This window comes from Dromaius novaehollandiae, chromosome 19, assembly GCF_036370855.1.
Source record: "Dromaius novaehollandiae isolate bDroNov1 chromosome 19, bDroNov1.hap1, whole genome shotgun sequence".
Classification (NCBI taxonomy): Eukaryota; Metazoa; Chordata; class Aves; order Casuariiformes; family Dromaiidae; genus Dromaius; species Dromaius novaehollandiae.
Window position 1 is genome coordinate 3,142,054 of NC_088116.1, and position 20,679 is coordinate 3,162,732.

The 20,679-nt window shown below is 35.6% G+C and overlaps 1 protein-coding gene across 5 annotated transcripts in view; it reads right to left on the minus strand.

Annotated features, from left to right (window-relative positions):
• Positions 1-1,179: 1,179 nt before the first annotated feature.
• The window catches only part of USP32 (ubiquitin specific peptidase 32), an 86,360-nt gene continuing 66,860 nt past the window's right edge, over positions 1,180-20,679 (minus strand). For all 5 annotated transcript variants that reach the window (XM_026107405.2, XM_064523125.1, XM_064523123.1 and 2 more), the window contains exons 18-34: positions 19,309-19,390; positions 17,430-17,504; positions 16,721-16,859; positions 16,328-16,433; positions 14,889-15,062; positions 14,192-14,366; positions 13,378-13,529; positions 12,501-12,612; positions 11,720-11,934; positions 10,111-10,295; positions 8,519-8,605; positions 7,509-7,629; positions 6,623-6,814; positions 5,708-6,002; positions 4,826-5,259; positions 4,035-4,127; positions 1,180-3,566 (exon numbers count right to left, since the gene is read on the minus strand). In XM_026107405.2, coding sequence (XP_025963190.1) covers positions 3,393-3,566; positions 4,035-4,127; positions 4,826-5,259; positions 5,708-6,002; positions 6,623-6,814; positions 7,509-7,629; positions 8,519-8,605; positions 10,111-10,295; positions 11,720-11,934; positions 12,501-12,612; positions 13,378-13,529; positions 14,192-14,366; positions 14,889-15,062; positions 16,328-16,433; positions 16,721-16,859; positions 17,430-17,504; positions 19,309-19,390 — 2,811 coding nt within the window. In that variant the 3' untranslated portion in view covers positions 1,180-3,392. The remainder of the gene's footprint in view (positions 3,567-4,034; positions 4,128-4,825; positions 5,260-5,707; positions 6,003-6,622; positions 6,815-7,508; positions 7,630-8,518; positions 8,606-10,110; positions 10,296-11,719; positions 11,935-12,500; positions 12,613-13,377; positions 13,530-14,191; positions 14,367-14,888; positions 15,063-16,327; positions 16,434-16,720; positions 16,860-17,429; positions 17,505-19,308; positions 19,391-20,679) is intronic.

Genomic DNA, 20,679 nt, shown 5'->3' on the forward strand with positions numbered 1-20,679 from the left:
GAAAACAGATAATCCACTTGATTTAAAATGCATAAGTTACCAACTATAACAAAATAACAAAACAAATGCTTAAGCACAAAATTACTAAGCATTATTTACTTCATATTATATTATAATATGAAGAATTTTAATTTCAGAAATCATTCTTCCTGGCAAGACAAAACCCTGCATTCATAAACAATATGCAGAATGTGCCTATTGCAGATAAACATTGTTTTATTATCTCTCTGAAATAGGTTCAAAATAAGTTTTTCCTTTTTTTGTGAGAGCATGTTATGAAACCTGAATTACGGTTAAAATTTAGGGTTCAGACTCACAAGGCTTCTGGCTTCAGCTTATCAAAGGCAGCAGACAAGGCTGCCATCCTGTGGCTGTGAACACCAGGCACTGATACAGTTCCAATTTAAAGGAAACGTTAAGCATATAGTCCATTACCTGATTTTTCTCAAAACTTCCTCTCAAACCTTCAAATAATAGAAATCTTTGCATGATTTTATTATATGCCCATTATTTCTAGCACATTTTTAAGCAAAACCTTTCCCTACTTTGTTAAACTCAAAAGAAGCCTTGTTTATCGCTGTGAGAATCTGAGAATAAAATTATTACAGGCGGGATTTTAATTGTCCGAGTACACATATAAAAATAAAGCAAGTAAATATTAAATTAGGTGTTTGATTTTTCTGTTTCTTCTAATAACCTGCAGAAGGATTCTCAAGGGTAGGTAGCTAGGAAATCCATGTGCAGCCACTCTGCTTCTAAACCATCACTGATCTCATTTTGCATCTATCACAATTATGCCACAGAAAAATATGAGAACCACTGAATTAATGCAGCTCAGTGCACTGGCTCTTCAGACTTCTCTGTAAGCAGGAAACACATCTCCCTCTCTCTCTCTGTCTCATATATGGGCACACATTTTAAACAGGATTAAACAGACTAATTCTAAAACAAAACAGAACATACTTAAATGGAAAACAGAAGTAACTTAAAATCAAAATTTAGAAGGACCAAGATATTATTTTAGCTTTTCTAAGGGATACACTGGACAAACTGCAGAGAACTGGCATGCTTACTCACATGTTTCAACCTTTTGGATCTAAAAATACATTTAGAGTTAATGAAAACAGTACAGAAACTTCAAAGCAGAAAAACAGCTATTAAAAATCAGATGACAAAAAGTGACACTTCATCTGCATCCACAGTATTTAATTTGTTTGAATAATATAGTTACAGATAAACAGGTTCACTCCATATACAATTACCAATATCTTTTTTTATACAGCTCATATTCCAGTACATCAACACTATTTTATTTACAAGATATTTATGTACATAACATCTTTCTAAAGTCAGTGCATTGTCAATAAGTTTTATACAATAATTTACAAAGTGAATGTAGTTAATAGTTAACTTAATAAATTTACTACTAATTCATGAATTAATTTAATTAAAAAATTAATTACAACCAATGTAACAAACACAGAAGATCAAATAACATTAGTAGATTGTGCTACCTGCTTAAATAAAACATTTTAAAGTAAATAATTTGAAAATCTTTCACTTTTCATGGAGTTTGCGTAGGGAGGAATAGAGAAATGGGTACTGAAAAAGCTTCTAACCTAGAAATTTACAACTCATGTTTGCTTTTCTTCAGACTCAATGTTTAGACCACTTGAAAGATAAAAGAACGTATAGGATAAGGAGCAACACTTTACAGATAAGACAATACTTATTTTGGAACTGCTCTGCTGTCCTTACAGAGGCACCACCTCCGAAAAAGACAACAAGGTTTTTGCCTGACTAAAGACAGCAAGACCAGCTGATAATTTCTTAAATGGATAAAACTCAGATCTTTCTGGAAATTATACACTTACCGGTAGGCTTGGCATTGCTGTAAAGCACATTAAAAGGAAGCCAAATATAAACCTCAGAGATCAACAGTGTAAGTTATAAGTTTTGTTAGTGAAGATACAAAATCTAAAGAATTTGGAAGATGGTTTGATAAAATTAGTAAGCTTCTAAGACTCAGCTGAGGAACAAAAGGCTGAAAGAGCGAACCATTTATCTTCATTCAGATATGCAAAAAATTTAACACTGAAAATGTTTAAAGAAATGCCTACTCAAAAATAATCATCTTTTTTTCTCAGTCTCTGCGAAGACTCTGTCATGCTTTCCTTCATACAATAAGCCTGCTGACTTAAAAGAGCATCTTGCAAGGACATGGAAAGCAATTCTGTTTTAATTGCAAGTATATGCATAACCTGTTGCAAGAAAGAATTTGAAGAAGGCAAACCAAATTTTGAAGAAAAAAAGCCCTATTAAATTATGAAATCGATTAAAAAAAACCATCCATGAATGCTACGATAGCTACCTGACAGCCACAGCTTCTTATCTGTTTGAAATACACAGTGGATAATTCACAGCCATTCACTCCAGAGCCCTTACAACAACAAAAACAAACTATGTTTTTGAATTTAATTATAAGAATTTTTAAAAGTGCAAATTTAAAAGCAACACCAGTCATGAAACATAACCTCAAGCATCTTTCCTTCCAAAAGCTGGGAACACTTTGTGCAATGTGCACATTTTAAGACACCACGCGTATAACCACAACTACTCTCTTCAACCTGAAGTTTCTTTTTTGAGGCATCTCAAAAGTCTAAGATAGCACTCTTCAGGCTGAAAAGCCATTCCTGAAATATGTTGATTTGCACAGCCACCATGTGGAGAAAACACAATTATAATAAAATCATTCAAGTGTAGAAATTAATCTCTTCTCAAATTATGATTTGGTTGTGCTCCCAACATACAGAAAGAAAGCAATTGACACACATTAGTGATGGCAAAACTGGAAACATTTCCAACTCTCGATGTTCAGCCTTCAAATTCATGCGCTTTTCATTCTCTTGCTTTCCTTGTTTTGCCAATAAAATGCAATAAAACTGCAGGAAAAAGGAGGTAGCAATATCATGTTGTCCAAAGACAACACTACAATTTTTTTCCCCATTATCTTAAATCTAAGGACAGCCTTAGGATTTTGTTAGGATAATTGGTAAACTCTACACTACTTTGTTTAGCTCTTATTTGGACTATTTAATTTAGCTCTTATTTGGTCCTAGTTGGCTTTTCTCAAACCATTTTATTTAAAGGCCAGTGGCAGTTTCAGCCTGATGTCTAACATCAGAAATGTTTAGAGCATGTAGTGAGATAACAGAACAAAACAATACTATCTTTATATTAACTGCTATTTAATTAGGGTTTTCTTTTTGTGCTTTCATATCCCAGGTACAATAACTACACTTAGCTTATCTGTTTCAATAACATTTCGCCAAATGTAAGTTTCAACGTGTTATCCCTCACACTCTCCAAACAGTCCATGGAAGATCACCTGCTCACTGTAAAACACAGTACTTCTTATAATCTGACTCAAAATCTTCATCCATGCTGCTTGTGTCTGCCATCTTTTTGCCATCTATCTTTGGCAGAAATTGTGCATAGTCTACCCCCTGCTGCTCGTAGAAAAGAATGTAGGCAGAGTCGGTGTCGATCTCGTCAGGATGCAATTCCTGCAAAACAAAACATTTTCTGAAGGCTGCAGTGGTACAATCGTGTTACTGTCACTGAACTTCAACACATGCATCGGCCCTAGAAACAGTCTTTTTTAAATGGCAGTTTACAGCAAGAAGAATCACATTTTCTCAGTCTCCCTTATTACAGTTATCAGGCTCCATTATTTACTTGAAAAGCATTACATATTTTTAGTGACAAATGCAAATAGTTAGAAATATTGAAACTTAATTATTCAGTAATTGAATACAAAACAGCTGGCATAATGAAAAATATTCTGGGACTTCCATTTTTAGTAACTTTTCCATCTTTTTACAAAATAAGCTGATGAACACATACTAACATGAAAAGACCTCATGTACAATTTCAGTTCACAATTTTAATAGAACGGTTCTCAAAAAATGTATATTTCTTTGACTGTAGACACCCAAGAAAAAAATTATTTCTTACAAAAATAAAACATTTACCTTACAGCTACTGTCATTGTAGCAGTACCACTTGTTGTTTGGGTTTTTGGCATAAGTAACATAATGACCCCCTCCCATAATTCCTGAATGGCACTGAAGAAAATGAAAAAGAAGAAAATTTTGGATCAAACATCAAGACCACAGAATTCACAGAATAACGTAACAAATTCATGTTCTTTCCATGAGTGACAATAGCTCATGACAATCTATACTTGCCAAAGATGCCTAAGTGTTACGGACTCTCTTAAAACAAACCTTCTCTCTGAAACAGCAGTGCGGCATACTGTATATGAGAGAAATATTTTATGCATGCTGGCCCCAGCAGTTCAGCATAGCCAGTCCAAGGCCAGTCCCCCCCTCACACCTCCTTATGCCTTTATCATTTTGCTTTACTACCAAATTTTGTTTCCTTTTTGTTTTCATTTTTCCTCATCCCCCCAAAAACTAAAAATAATCCAAGTGTTGGTGCACAGAAAGATCTTGCTTGATAAAAGCAGCAGAGACAGACAACCTGAAAAGTGTATTCTAATTCTGATTGACTGTGCTGTGCTTCACAGCTTTTTTTTTTTTTAAACATCTGAAGCTGACTAAGCTTATATATTCAAGCAGAAAAAAGAACATTATTCAAACATGTATTTTTCAGTTATATTCAGTTTTATGGCAATTTTATTTTGCTCACAATGACTCTACTTTGCTCTCCTCGACAAGAAATCTCTACTTTTTGTAATGAAAAGCAGTAAACACGTTTAGTCAAAACAATGCCACTGTAAGGGCATAAAATGTCAACTTACCGAAATTGCATATAGATTGTAAATAGGGTTAACACAAACTTCTTCTCTTTGGTCATCTGTAATATCCTCCTCGCTGTGGTTATCAATTTGACCATTGATACTTCCATTACTATATGCATTCTGCTCACAAATGTATCCGTTGGCTAAAGTCATCTCAGTGTCCTGAGCAGTGTATAGTTCACTCTGGCTACCACCCAAAATCCGCCCTCTAGTAAGAGCATCACCTTGTTCAGAAGTATATTTCTGTTCCTGGTCGGTACCATTCTCTTTACTTGCATCCAGATTTTCTTTGCTATTTGACAGTTTGTTTTTACCTAGCTGTGGTAGCCGCAGGCGCCCTTTACCTCTTCCTAAAGTCCTTGGGCTACTATTTGGGCTACTGTTTTTACTTGAAGGACAGTTGGTTGCACTTTTCCTTCCCAAAGATGGAGATGCTAGAACAGAAAACAAATATGAACTTAAAAGAGAAGTAAATACAATCTAGTTTTTTTAATAAAAGATTTCTTTTAATAACCAAACATTAAAAATCCACTGTTCCAACTTATGAGTAGCATATAAAAATAGGACTGTCTGTGCACGCACACACACATGCACACTTATAAATTTCAATTTAACTTTTTTACGCAGAAGCACGTTCCTCATTCTTAATCCTGTCCACTTACATGAACAGACAATGCTACTACCAATAATACCACTGAGTAACTTCATTTCTTCATGGTAATGCTTCATTAAGCTTCCCATGGCAAACAGCAGGGGAAATGAGTGTTTCGGAATAAATTTAATGCTTTGGCCAAAAAAATACTAACATTTTGTTAAAAATATTTCTTCCCCCCAAATACCAGCATTTACCGGAATGCACTATTTTCCCTAATTATTACTTACCTTTGATATTATTCAAGACATTAGTAGTGTTAAGGGAAGATGGACTTCTGTTCAGCACATCCCCTTCGCCTGCTGTGTAAGTGATCTGCAGATCTATTTTTCTAGACTCCCCTTGAAGAGTCCGTGCATCAGGAAGGTCATCAACATGGGGAGTTAGCTGTTTTCTTTGAAAATGACTTGGATCCCTTTGTACCAAAAAGGCACTTGGGTCAAAATTTTCTCGGGGAAATTTAACGATTTTCTGAGATTTTATCCAGCGGCCATTTACAAACTGAAATCTTTTCAGGTGAATGATCTAAGAAGAAACATGTTAGAGAAAGTCAAAGGAGGACAATTACACCACAATGACCTAATTTCACTATTAAAAGACATTTTTGTTCCTGAAACATATATATAATTTTATCATATATTAATAAAAAGTAGTAACAGTGGATCTAGGCATTTGGAATTAGAGTACAGGCTGATAAAATATGGAAAGAATATTTTCAGAGGAAAGTGATAGAAAAGATCGCTTCATTTCAGTCACCAGTGCTGTGTATAACCTACCAAATTTGAAAGGCAACAAACACAGGTGTTACATAACTAGACCAAAGATAAAGATTGTGTTACCAAGAAAGACTGCCTTAGTGTGAATTCTATGTCAGAGCAGATCAAAGTCAATGCAAAATGCAACCATTTGCTGCAACGTATCAGCTAAAAAGATGCACAAGGATTTGAGGTTTGTTTTGAGCTATTTGCTTGCATTATGGAAATGCATGATGCAAACAAAGTTAGTGCCCCTGCTGAGACAGTGAACAGGAGTAAATATAAACCTTCTTATTTAGTAAGAAAAAGGAGACATACCTAGCAATTCAAAATATGTGAGGAATGTACTTTGTTTCTGTTGCTGTAGAGGAAAATTATACAAGATCATACCAAAATAGGGGGAAGCCTCCAAAGATCCAGTTTTTTGGTGGCCAAACAATGGGTCTTGCATTTGGAACAGTAGTACATCTCATCCTCTCCCAATTCCTCCTCACTGGTGAAGGCTCTAAGACAGCTGTCCAGATTGATGGGCTCTGCCTGAGCTCGTCGGCTTTGTTCAACACTTTCATGTTCTTCTACAATCTAAAGAGGTGAGATTAAACTGAATCTGACTTGGAAACATATACAAACTGCTCAGAGGAAGGCTGTATTTAAAGTACCATAGAAGAAATATATCATATAGTTATTTAGGATTAAAGATCCAAAAACAGCTGTACTAATTTGAGCAGCTATTTTATTTCAACTATGAAAAGACAGACATACAGATAACGTGCTGTCACTATTCTTAGTTTTTGCATATCCACAAGGCACTAGTTTATGGATTCCACTCATGAATCAGTATAGTTCTTCTAGATTAACTCAGTTGTGTGCTTACTTTTATTTCTGTTTTGTAGACTCAGTGAAGCAACTATGTTTACTTACACACAACTATTTGTAGCATTGGTGTCCTTAGAAAGTGTACCAAATTAACACAGTGTACTATATTGTGGAAAGTAGACCAAAAGCAATTCAGAACAGCCAGAAAATACACATCTGTGGTTTCTTAAAAGATTCACTTTCATGTTACAGACATGTAGGAGGTCTAAAATTAAGACACAGATTTATCCAGAATATACTCTTCAATGACTACCTGCCTTTAATTTAACAATAAATAGATGAAACAAGAATTGCTAAAAGAAAAGAAAATATCTTCCAAACTTGGTCTTGGTAAAATGGGATATGCTTCAGAGCTATTAACATTCAAACAAACACTGCAGGCTTTATGTTGTCATTTTACCCGCTCCTGTGATGTCTGGTAGCGTAGGTGGAGTGCTGTTGGATCCCAGTCTACAGCAATGTAAGCATTCCCAACACAAGCTCTATCTTCTGTGCACTCAATTTTACAGCCACGACAAAATCTAAAACAAAAAGTTAGATGTGATAAACAAACTGTGCAATGACTCAGATCTACATTAATTCACATCCCAAATCTGCTCCTTATTTTGTATTAGATACACCTCCACAGTTACAGGCTTTGCCTTCAGTGTAAGAGGCATTTTTTGAAAAAGACAACCAATGCCAATTCTCTATTTTGCCACAAAACTCTGATGGAGATCAAACACTGAAGCATTTGGGTGAGCTCAGTCACCTGTCTGCAAAGAGTGCTGAGCAAACCTAACTACCACACCAAAACTACTACAGTTCTTTGTCTCCATAGGTATTCTACGATCTGATAATTAATGTACCTTATTTATCTAGCTGTAGGAGACACCTTTTTGGAATGAGCATGTGGTCTGACTACCTTCCAGCAACAGTCTGGGATTTTCACTAGCCTGTCCCTTGTTTAGGGAAAAACCCTAACCCACAAGAGTGCTCCTGGGCCAAATACCTGTTGTCCATTTTAGCTTTTACTTTTCAAATGGCACAGAAACTGCCAATGGTAAATGATTTACATCCAGAGTAGCGTGTTGTCATATGAAACCATCCTAAACCATCTACATACGTACAAACGTGCCCCTGTATATTTACACACTTGAACAGGGAAGGCTGGAAGAGGTTAAGAGGTTTTTGATAATCTGCCTATCTCCTAATTTAAAGTTTCTGTGTCAGTGGAGTTTTCAGCTCTTCAAGTCATAAAAGCTATTCTGCAGTGAAAGTCTGACATGTGGGGGTTCTAGTTCAATTAGATTCTAGACTCTCATTGTTTGATATTGCCTCTGAAGTCTGAAATGTATCAAAAACCCACTATCATAAATTACATTTCTGCTGAAGTGACTCCCATGATTAAATGTAAAAAGGACAATTTACCTGTACCATGGACACCAAGCGCAGGAGTTTCCATCCTTCTGAACTACCCTCAGGGTGAACGGATACTGATAGCCCATGCTATCATCACTGAAACGGAAGAGAAGGCAACGTGAAACATGAGCACTGATTCAGACTGCCAGTTACTTTTGACCTTACTTCATTACCCTTGCTGTTTACTAAAACACAAAAAACCCCACAAAAACAAAAAAAGAATCGTTAGAAATATTAAGCATAATATAATAAAACAAGATCTGCCTTTATGTTGTCTAAATTCTAAACATGCACATCATAGAATTAAGTCTACTCAGCAGGATAATCATTAAAGAGCAACTATTAAAAAAAGAGAGAGGCACAATTAAAATGTACATCAATCACACATTTATACTACTATCAACACTACTATCTACACAACTAGAGAGAAAGGAAAATTCAAGAATATTTTTAAAGACTTTGTGGAGGTAACAGATCTCACACAAGCATCAAGAGTAGCAAAGTTTTCTTGACACATGCTGGCGGATGCACAAATCAATTAACACAAATCATCCAAATCAATTAAGCAATAGCCAAGACTTTCACAATTTCACAGCAGTACATCCAACTAGAAATGGTCGCTCATAAATTGCTTTATATAGTGAAAGAAATTAAGGCATTAAATCACCATATATTAAAGATATGAGAGAGTTATTTAGTAGAAATAACACAGCAAGAAAATAGAAAAGAGCTTGTGATAGAACTCATAAGTAAGACAGTGAGAAAAATCTGTTAAAGGGCAGGTCTCATGCATACAGACTGACGCGTCCCCAAATAAAGGTGAAGTTTTCAGTCTATTTAATTAAATCATTAAGAATCTGTCATTTAAGCCCACACTGCATTAACTTGGATTGGGTCTGACAATGACAGAAATTTAACTGAGCAAGAACATCTGAAGTGTTTCCACAGAGGATTTACATATTGTTAAGTACTAAGCCGCAATGAATACAACCGTGAGCAGGTGTGCAGACGGAAGCAGACACCACAGTTTCAAATACCTGGTCTACCATTCATTCTGCCCCAACAATTAGCCTACAAATTCCAGATATTGTGCTTTTTCCACCCAATTCTCTAAAGTGAATCAGACTTAGCATCAAAAGCATCAGCTGCAAAGCAGAATTCAAATGACAAAGCCCTCCCCACCTCCAAAAGTCTGAACAGTTTAAAGTTTTACAAGAGAATTAAATATACAGAAGACACTTTATTAAATACAGTCTCATTTAGAAAGCTATCTGAAAATATCTTACTTTCACGAAGCTACTGTATTGCCTTTCATCGTCATTATTAAATTACAAGACTTTTAAGTGACTTCCTACAAAAATAACCCATGAGACAGAATCTGCAGGCTGAAAACATCTGAGGTAGAAGCACACACAAGGGTTTATAAAATTGTTGATATTTAAATCTTAATTATACGTTAAAAACTGTACATTCCTTCCATGGAGGTATTTTCAGCACTTAAAACGGATAAAGATGAAGAATGAGCACTTGTTAAACCTTCTAAAGGAATCTAAACCACTGCATTGGGTAATCCAAGTCAAAGGTTGGCATGCCACACTCACCAGTCTTGTGCATGATTACTAGCTTCCTGAGGAGGCAGAGGGCTAGCAAGCCTTGAAACCTGAATCCACACTGCATCATACAGGTCTTTTTTCCGTGTATGAACAGTACAAGGGACAATCAGTGGCATTCCAAAGAGGCTAGGACGATTCTTCTGAGACGACAGAAAATATAACTCTGTCCGCATCTGCATATTGTGGAATAAGAGAATGACTCATATATAAGTATGCATTAACTCACATCACCATAATTATTACAACGCTAACCTTGTTACTCATTTCAGTCTCTGGCAATTAAACAAATGATTAATTCAAATAAAAGTACTCAATTTCAGTAATTTTTTCAATATTAAAAAACTGAATTTTGATCACTGTCTTCAAACTGCCTGAAAATTTAATTGTATATTATGATATTGTGGCATTAGACCATATCAACACTTAACATAAACCTGTGTTTCAACCATGTACAATTTTTTATTTCAAATGATGCATATTTTCTTACTTTGACCACAACATGGTAACTTTACAATGCACACAGATGCTAATATCTGTCCCAAAAGGACTTCCACACTAGGCAAGTTTATGTCCTCTAGCGAAAGAAAACTGTTATGTCTAAAGAACATAATGGGAAGTTAATTTGGGCACTACAAACTCGTACACAGGTCATTCAAAGGAGATCAACTAATCTTTGTGCTTCACTCTTTCCATCTGTAAGAAAGATTTAACACACGGACTTAATGATACTGAGGTACAGTAAACTGCTACTGAGCCTTGCACAAGTTTTACGCAACTGACCTACTCCATTGATAAAATTTTTGGCAACGACAAGCATGGATTCCTGGCATAGCTTCCACAGGCAACTTTAACGCTTTGTAAGCTATATACCTAACAGCCTGTAACTGCTCAAAAGCATTATACCAATCCCCCTAACAGATTCTGCCAAATCTTGAATCAAGATTGTGGTGATAACAGTGCTCGTTGGCCACTACTTGAGAAACTAAAGCAAAAAAAGGTCCCCACAAACCCACTGTAAAGAGGGAGAGCCCACAACCACTAGGCTCTGTCAACAGATTCTAAGGCCTGGAGACAGAACACACACTGAAAGCGAGGTTATTTGAGGTGTCCAGTCATCCAGCTTTCACATTTAGAGTTCAACTTGGCTACAAATGCTTTTACAAAGAGTAGTTCATGCGAACAGAATGATCCATGAATGCACCATACATCTCCACTCTATTTCTGTATAAGAAATAATAAGGCTGTTCCATATAACAGGAAAGAAACAAATTTCACGTTGTTTCTCTAATTTTTTCTTTTTCTGCTCAGAGACTCCTGGAACATTTTATCAGGGAGTCAGTGAACACCCAAGTATGCATCTCAGGATTAAAGAGCTGGGAAGCATGCCAATATTGAGGAAAGAAAAATACACCAACATTAGACATTGCAAATTAAATCCATGAAGGAGAACTGTGTGCATGCCTAACAGGGAAACGTGTATTCATATTCCCTCTTTTAAGGAATACAGATCAACTGATCATATGGACTTCAAAAGAAAACTGTGCTGACTTTGAGAAAGTATGTTGCACACAATATATAACAAACAAAATCTACTCACCATTTTTCTGTGGACTGCAATTATATACCCTGTACATGGACTATCAGAAAGCAAGGGCACATGACCATTGAGAGTCCAGTTGGCAAGGTTATTACGTTCTGTTCCACATGGCACTACAGTGTTTGGCATTCCATTTGGAATTAGGGTTGGTTTGGGAAGGTCCCCATTCATCATTATGTTGAGTGCTCCATTAGCTGATGAGCCAGTTGAGAGATCTGTAGATGGACAATTACTCTCAATAATCTACAGCAACCAGAACTGATAACAACAAACAAGATTTTTCTGCCTTCCATTCTGCCCAATGTATTTCATGAAATACCTTCTATTCTCCGTCAGACCAATACCTAATCTTTTGCCTACAACTTTGCAAAATCAGTGCATTTGGTAACAAGAAATAACAGTTGTTTACAATCCATATATGAAACCACAAACAATGAAACAGAAACCGAAGCTGAACACCATGCTTACACCTTTTTAAAGTATGTCCTGCCCTACAGGCAATCTGCATGTTTCTTGTTTATTACTTGCAAAATATTTTCATTAGAATAAGTATATAGTAATCTTCAGACTCCTATCCTGGGCATGATCCTAGAAAGGATCACAGACCATCAATGAATATTGAGATGGCTCAGTTTTTTCTCTGGATCAGAGCTGTGACTTACCTGTCTCTTTAATTCTCACTGTTCCCAAATTACCAAGGAAAGTTTTTCTCCTGAATTTCTCCAGTATCTAAACTCTGTGCATTTTAAATGAACAGGAAAATAAGTATGTTTTATTTTACCTGTCTGCACAGGACTTGATGCTGATGTAGGGGATCCTGGAACTGGTATTTCAAATGCACACAAAAACCCACTCACAGATAACCGGACTTTCTGGTTGTCTTGAGGAAAGTTCTTCAGGAAAAAAAGGAAAGTTAATGAAACACGTATGTACTTTTATCTGTGATCTGGAACACATTTCATTCTTTTGCAAACAGTACAACTATCAGCTCATCTCTCCCCTCCCATCTGCTTTCTTACACCTACATGGAAAAAGGAGAGCCAAAAACCACATGACTTTGCAGATCTCTGCAGCAAGACCCGAGAGCACTATTATTCGTTCTCTGAACAGACCAAAAGCATCCAATTTCTACCCACTGAAAGCAGTTTTAATTCTATTCAATGACAGCCAAAAAAAGTGTGTGTGTACACATATATATACACACACACACACTACATAAAATCTAAGCCAGTCATTTCTTATACTTCCAGTCTCTTGATAGTGTTTAAATTCATCACAGCACTCTAACTTGAGACTTACTATGTTGAGAAGATTTTAGCATTTTTTTCTAAACATATCATTAGTAATCAATTCAATTAAAGTTTTGCAAGCTATGTCCAATTTTCATTTTGGTTACAAGTGGTTTATTATGGTTCAGTTGCCTTCAATTTTAAATCTGTTTAAAGCAAGCCAAATTGAGGTTTTAAAATGACACAAAAGTTCATACTTAACTAAGCTGAATTTATTACCATGCTTTTAGTTAAATTGTTTCAGGGCTCCTGTAGGCAAAGCTTAGTGTCAAAAAGAAAGACATAGTATGCTGATGCACACAAATAATCAGAAATACCAAAACTATGTTGCAACAATGATTTTTTTTTTTTTTTTTTTTTTTTTTTTACCTTTATATTGGAGCTATGCACTTCTGCAAGTAGAATCTGTTCTGGTTTTAGCCCACAGAGTTCACTTAACTGTTTTTTCAAACCTGTATACTTTTCATCCATGTTCAATCTCAGGCCATATCGAACAGGAGTAGTACCATCTAATTTAATTACTTTAAAGGGGAAAAGAAACACCTTAGTCAGCAAACCAGGTAAAATTTAATAGAATAATACATTATATCTACTTATTTATTAGAAAGCACTATTCTCCCATTTTTAAATCTGATTATTTTTTCATTATCAGACAATTTTCAAGGTCTGCAAAGAAAAATGCCAGAAAACCCCTAACTGCCCTAGCCCATAGAAAATGGTTTCAAATTTTCTTCTGTCGCTCTTCTCCCACAACATATGGGTTCTTCATAGTACAGCTCATAACCCACAAAATAATTTGTTTGCTCATTCTTCCCTCCCCCCTTTTTTTTTGCTCTAGGCAGATTTAAGACAACCTATAAAATGCAAATTTTCAGTGACCAGAAGGAAAACGTGCAAAATTGAGATTCTGCAAACTTATGTATTAAGTACTTCAGTCAAAATTGAAAATTGACCATCTATACTGTTTTAGAAGATTTTACTTTAACTGCATTCCAGTGAAAATTCTTATAGTCTAATCTATTATACTAAATAGTTATACTATTTTTAAAAACATAGCTGCATTGCTAGTAAGTGCTAACACAAACAAAATTTGTTTTGTGACTGCTCCTTGAAAAATCTGTTTTGTATATATAATTTTTGTTTCACAAAAGGCAAGTTTATAGGGTGTTAAACCACTACCCACCTGTTATTTCTAGGTGCATGTAGCTATCCATTGGTAAAGGCAAGGATAAAAAATTAAAAGGGTCAAATCTAACACTTATATGTCCACAAGTTTTACATTTTACTTGTGACTTAAGCTGCCCATGAAATAAATCTACGACAATGGATCTGTTTCTTCTCAGATGGTTTTCCCAGGCCTAAGATAAAGTGCAGAAAAATAAAATAAAGTTAGAGACTGAAGACCACTTGCTAGAACTGCAGAGGGAGAATATGTTGGAATATCTCCAAAGCTTTATCAGCCTATGGAACTGAAATATGTTCCTGCAGAAGTTGTTTATTAATTTATAATAAATAGGTAATATTTAGTTCCAACATTAGTAAAGAAAAGTTCATTCTAGTAAGACAATAACCAAGATATGAGATCATTTAAAAAGCTTCTGAAAAGACCATCAGGTATTCTGAAAAGTTTTGGTGTTCCACATTCAGAAGAGTCATTCAAAATGACTGAAGTACCACCTTTATACCTGTATAATATTTAAATCAAATTCATTTTCAGTTCAAAGGTGAAACAGATTCCTTAAATCACAGATCTAACAAGTTTCAAAAGACAGTATAGCAATAGTATTACCAGAGCACCTCTCATCAAAACCTTTAGCTTTCCTAAAAAATAAAGTAGTTTCTAGTAGCTTAGTGCTAAGAGAAAACACCTTAACCCATACCTCTGCTGCTACTTCCCAGTCTGGTCGACCATCGCTATCCTTCAGTTCAACATATGGCTTATCATGGACTCTGTTCAAATCCTCATGAAGGCCATCCAGAAGAAATGCCAGGAGCTCCTGTGAATCTTGTTGTTGAAAACCATTAAATCTTGGAGCATATTTTGCTATTGTCCACTATAAAAAAAGCCAAAAAGTTATTTAATATGTGACAAAAGTTGTAACAATAAATCAAAATATTGTAGAAAAAATGCATGCTGTCAACCAGCACGATAAATGCAATTCCCAGAGTTAAAGGCATCTCCCTGTGCTTTCAACAAAACAACAAAAGACCATTTACAGGCTATGCACAATCTTCTGTCCCTAGCAAGGGCTACAGAAGTCCATATCTTTAACACCACAGCCTCCAGTTCGTATGAGGTAACTCCTCTGAACTTACAACCTCAGCACTGAACCACAATTATAATCCACAGACAGGTGCTCCCTGAGGGCCAGGACTAATGCATCTTGGTTAGCTACAGATGTGCATCTTCTTCCCCCACAGCTCTTTGCTGAACACCTCTGCTACATTCCTCACAGACAAGAAATGGCAAATCTGTGACCAGTTTGGAGTAACGTACATGAGGACTTATTGCCCGGGATATGCACGCTGATGTCACAGCCGACTTCTAACGCACGGAATATATACGCAAGGTCCCTTCCCTTTCTCTAGTGGAGATATCTGAGTCTCTGCCCAGTACCTACACACTAACTTTAACAAAGCTGTAGGGATGTAATCATCTCTAAGTCTTCCGCATCTCTTTAAAATATGGCTGAAAATGGTCAGAGTTCAATGTTATTGTGAGTGGAAGGCAGGAGAACTGAGAGAAGATTTACAAAGACTAATTGCATAAAGACTGAAAAAGAATACTATAGTATTAATCATGCAAACTAATGACAGAGACTTGTGCTTTTCTTCCTTACATAGCACAGATTTCCATATTTAAATAAGCTGAACGACAATAATGAGTAACAGACACCATGAATGATAACTGACAACCTAAATATGTAGTCTAACTTTACTAGCAGCACTATAACATAATTAACATCAGCGATATGGTTGCCTCCAGCACAAGCTTGTAGGTTGCACAGTTCAAACAGATGTGTAAGTTTAATATGAATCCTTTTTTTAATTATCAAACTCTTAAAATAAGAACGCTTATTAAAATAATAACAACAGGAACATTTTTGTTAGTATTTCCTTTTTTTTAAGCCATAACAAAAAAAATTTTAAGAAAAACCTAACGTTCATACCCATGATCAAAGCAAATATGATAATTAAGTAGCATAGAGGAGGCTTTCCCAGAGCTATTACAATACAGATAACATCAGAAAATAGAAGAGTGCTTTTAAAAATTTTTGGTATTCAAAAAATAAATAAATAAAATATATTACAGACTTACCCGCAGCTTTAATGGCGCTACATTCTTCTGAGTTCCACTCCACAACTCCTGAACCAAATCCCCATAGCATTTGGCCATGTGTCCTTTCATTCCTATTGGATTTGTCCTAGAATTCATGAAGTCATTAATGTCATACTAAAATGTAAACAAAGTTCAAGCATGGGGATAAATGAGGAAGCCCAAAGGCTTCTTCCTGAACTGTTCTAACTCTCTCAGAAACAAAAGAAGCTATATTTTGGTGTACCTAATCTGGTACCAGTTGCATAGCTGATGGTTGGTAACGCTAAACTTAATAGGATTTATTCATGCTTCTACTTTTGAAGGCTGAAACTAATTAAAAAAAAAAAAAGTTAAACACAACTAAAATGCTAATGGGCTCAAATAGAAGATTACCTGTTAAGTTCATAAAGATGTCTTCCTGAGATGAAATATCGTGTTAGAGGTTGTGTATTACTGACACACTGGATACTGGAGTTCATGAAACATGTGTTACCCAGATTGCTTAAACCAGTAGCACCCTTTTCAGTAGGAACTGAGAGAAAGAAAATATAATTATGACAACTGTGCAGATGTGAAAAATTAACCCACAGTGCTATATTAATAAAGTTAAGTTTATGACCTTTTAATTGCAACTTACTCAATTTAATCTGCTCCCAATTACAAGACTACAGTTAGCACAGAGGCAACAGAGGACAAGTCTGTTCAAAATATCCACTCTCTCAATTTTACTTAAGTCAACAGTAATGGAGGTCAGCCACATTTTGTCAGGTTTGATCTAACATGGCCATCTGTACATGCCATATGAACTATTGATTTCATTTGGTAAAAACTTAACTATTCTTCATCTGAAAAAACCCCCCACAAAATAATAAACAAAAAATCTAGAATTTGTTAAGTTCCATTTGCTACTGCTGTACCTAGGCAACCCTCACAGATTTATTGCATCTAAGTTAATAACACAGAAAAAACAAGCAAAGTAGCAAAGGCATAAAAGACCTCTTTCAATGTTGAGAGCACTTATATTAAAAATAATTATTTCAACATAATATGCTCTTTAATTTTTCTTCTCATCATAATTCAATTACTGTGCTGAAACACTTACCTTTATGTCTGTCTATTTTACTGCTGTTCGCTATAAAAGACATCTCCTCTGGCCAGCTCATGTCTTTGTTTCGAACTAGAAAGAAATATGGTATAAGGGTTATAAGGACTTTTTTTTTAAAAAACTTACTCCAGAGAGCTTATACAGCTAGAGAGATTTAATTAAGTTTTCAACTATTTATTTAAATTGAGATTAGAAACTTGCATATTTTTAGTTGGTTATTATTTTTGTTAGCTTTCTTTTCAATTGCTTCCAGTCATTAGTCACCCCGGTAACTTCTCTGGGACGCAGCCTTGAGATTTCTTCCCTGTCGCATAACAAACCTTTTTAGGTATTATCATAATATTTAAAAAGGCACCCCACCAAACCTGAATGAATCTGTTCCATTCACGAGTGATTGCTAATATTTTTTGTTGTCGTTACAAAGCAACAACAGAGTCAAGTGTTTTTCAAAATAGTGACAAATTTCACACATTTCATGATAAAGTTGTGGAAAAAATTCAAGCTTTCCTAAACTAGCTTTGCCACCACCTCCGCAGTGATGGATTCCTTTCCCTCTGTAAACCTCTCCCTCGCAGTGACACAAAGCATTTGTACAGCCATGCAGCAGCCTGGCTTAGGGAACTGACCTAGCTGAAAAGAGGAAGAGGGAGTTATATTTCACTAGATCACTTCTGAGAGTCAGCTCATCAGATAGGTGTCAAGTAGTTGTCCACAGGTAAGGAAAGTGGCATAACAGAGGGAGGGCAGACTGCTTCTTTCCGTGGCAGCACTGACTTCAGGCAGTTTGTTCACCAAACAGGATTTTGTTTCACCCGATACTGAAAGGTACAGTCCGTCTCACCACCCATCAATTCTCATTTCCTCCCTTGCGTCTATTCTAGGATTAATGCACGTTCACAGTAAGTTGGATCAGCCACTAAGCCAATTTTAAATTGATTAAATATGGACTGAGCCAAGTGGCAAAAGTGGCCATGCCATTCAGCACACCAACTTGAAGTATAACATAAAAGCAAACCAAGCGAGGCTTGTACAGAAACAATGCAAAAACCACTTTTGAGTATTTCCTCTAAATGTTTATTTTTCCCATTCTTAAAATGAGCATAGCCTCTGCAATATAAGTGCAATAGTAGAAGGGATTAAGTATATACAATTGTGTTTCCAAATTTAAGAGATTAGACAAAAGTCAGCTCAAACTAGCTGAAAAGTCAGCTGTTCTGTGCACCCTTCTACTTTCGACAAAGGCCTATTTCATCTGCGATTAACAGTACTACCTAGCATCATAGCGCACGGTGGGAGAAGGAGAGGCAATGGACGTTAAGTTGAAAGGAAAGAGATAAGGACTGATATAAGGAAAAACTTTTTCACCATGAGGACAGTCAGTCAAGCAGTCAAGTCCAAATGCGGTAGATTCTTTCCAGATGCAGAAAAAAAGCAGTTTGTAATGAAAATCTTAAAAATGAACCTCGCTAGACTGAAACAAGCAGTTTTCTTCACCTTTTGCTTTGTATTTAACATTGTGTTCCTGCAAATATCATACCCCGTATTCTTGTACAATTAGTGAAGAAAAAAAAAGAAATCAAATAGCCAAAAAGTCTCAAATGCTTCACAGAGCTTTTGTTCTGTCTCTGGTGTTTTAGTTATTACTGTAGCAGCAGTGGATTATTTAAGTTTTGGAATTTTCTCCTGCATTGCTTTCAGTATATACAGACAGATGTATATTTACACACACTTCCTTCCCAAAACATTTCCAAAGATTTAATATTTAGGCAAAAAGTGTGTTTGTAGTACATACGCATAATTTGTTAAGCACATATATACTTCTACAAAATTGTACTTGCTCTTAGTGCATAGACTACCCTATAGGCCTCTTTCATACCTTCTATTACCAAATGCTGCTCATCCTGGATTTTAAGATACTCCAATCTATGATCTTCATCATCCAGCAAAGTAAGATAGTTCTGCAGGATAAAAGATACTTCATATAAATATTTCTTCTAGATTTAAAATTCTCTGAGGATAATTTAATCTCAAAGCAACTTTAATACATAAAATAGTATTAATAACTTCTTCACATGTAAGAATATTGGTTTCTTAGCTATGTTAGTTAAATACAGCAGTTCACTAATCTCCAGAAGCTTCTATGTCAATCCTTAAATTTTATATGATATTTCTTTAGAATGAGAAAAATTGTATACTAGATGAACCAGGAAATTTTGAGATGAAAGGGGCACAAAACATTCTCTTTGAAACTATAAAGCTGGCATGTTCAGAGCTGTAATCAAAGGGTGTTTTTCAAAGCACTTCCTGATCTGGAAGAATACATTCCGCTTTTTTATTGTGATTTGTTCTCCCAAGTCCTCCTAGACCTACTCAAGTGCCTCCCTAACATTTAATTAATTTACTGCATTTGCAAAGCAGTTTAGGGTTAGCCCACTGGTCCCAGAGGTACAGGCAAACAAAATAAAACAACCCTTAGTATACTTGCATACTACTGCATACTCAGATCCACTAGTATGAAAGTCTCAAATTACACTGTCAAGGACAGAAGACAAAATTACTAACTAAACAGTGTCAGTTGTTTATTAAATTCAAACTGAAGACAGACGCTTTTCTTTATTCCAGGAAGAGATGGGCAAAAAAGGCTTCTGAGTTTAAATCTCTTTCACACAGTGATATAAAAATGCTACTGTGTTTTAAGAAAGCTTCTTTTTTTGAATGCCAGACTGTATTCCAGGAAAGCCTACCTCTAGGCAGTTTCTTTATGGCTTAAGTAGCCAAATTTGAACAATTTCATTGGATTTCTATAGCTTCATTAAAATCATTAAATCATTTAGAAATCTTAAGGTTTTTAATCAATAGGCAAATACAAAATACATGTCTAATGAAAAACATTATGTGACTCTGGTCTGTGTGAGCAGAATACTCTAACAACTCTTGCATCTTTTAACTGCTTACTGTGACTGTCGTGATTCTTTTATTCATTGTATTAGAGTGGCTATCCATAATTAAGTTATCTGTGCAGACAGTGCATGATTGTAAGGGAAGTCTAATCTTTTTATGCAAACAGTCACTATGGACTTTTCTGTATGACTATTTCAACGTATTGATATAGAGCTGAAGAGCTGAGTAAACCAACAATACTGATCACAACTTTGCAATCACTATAATTAGTTCAATGTAAACTGCATTCTGCATCATGCCGATTAATTTGATTTAATGGCAGTTTTAAGTCAGTGACATTTTATAC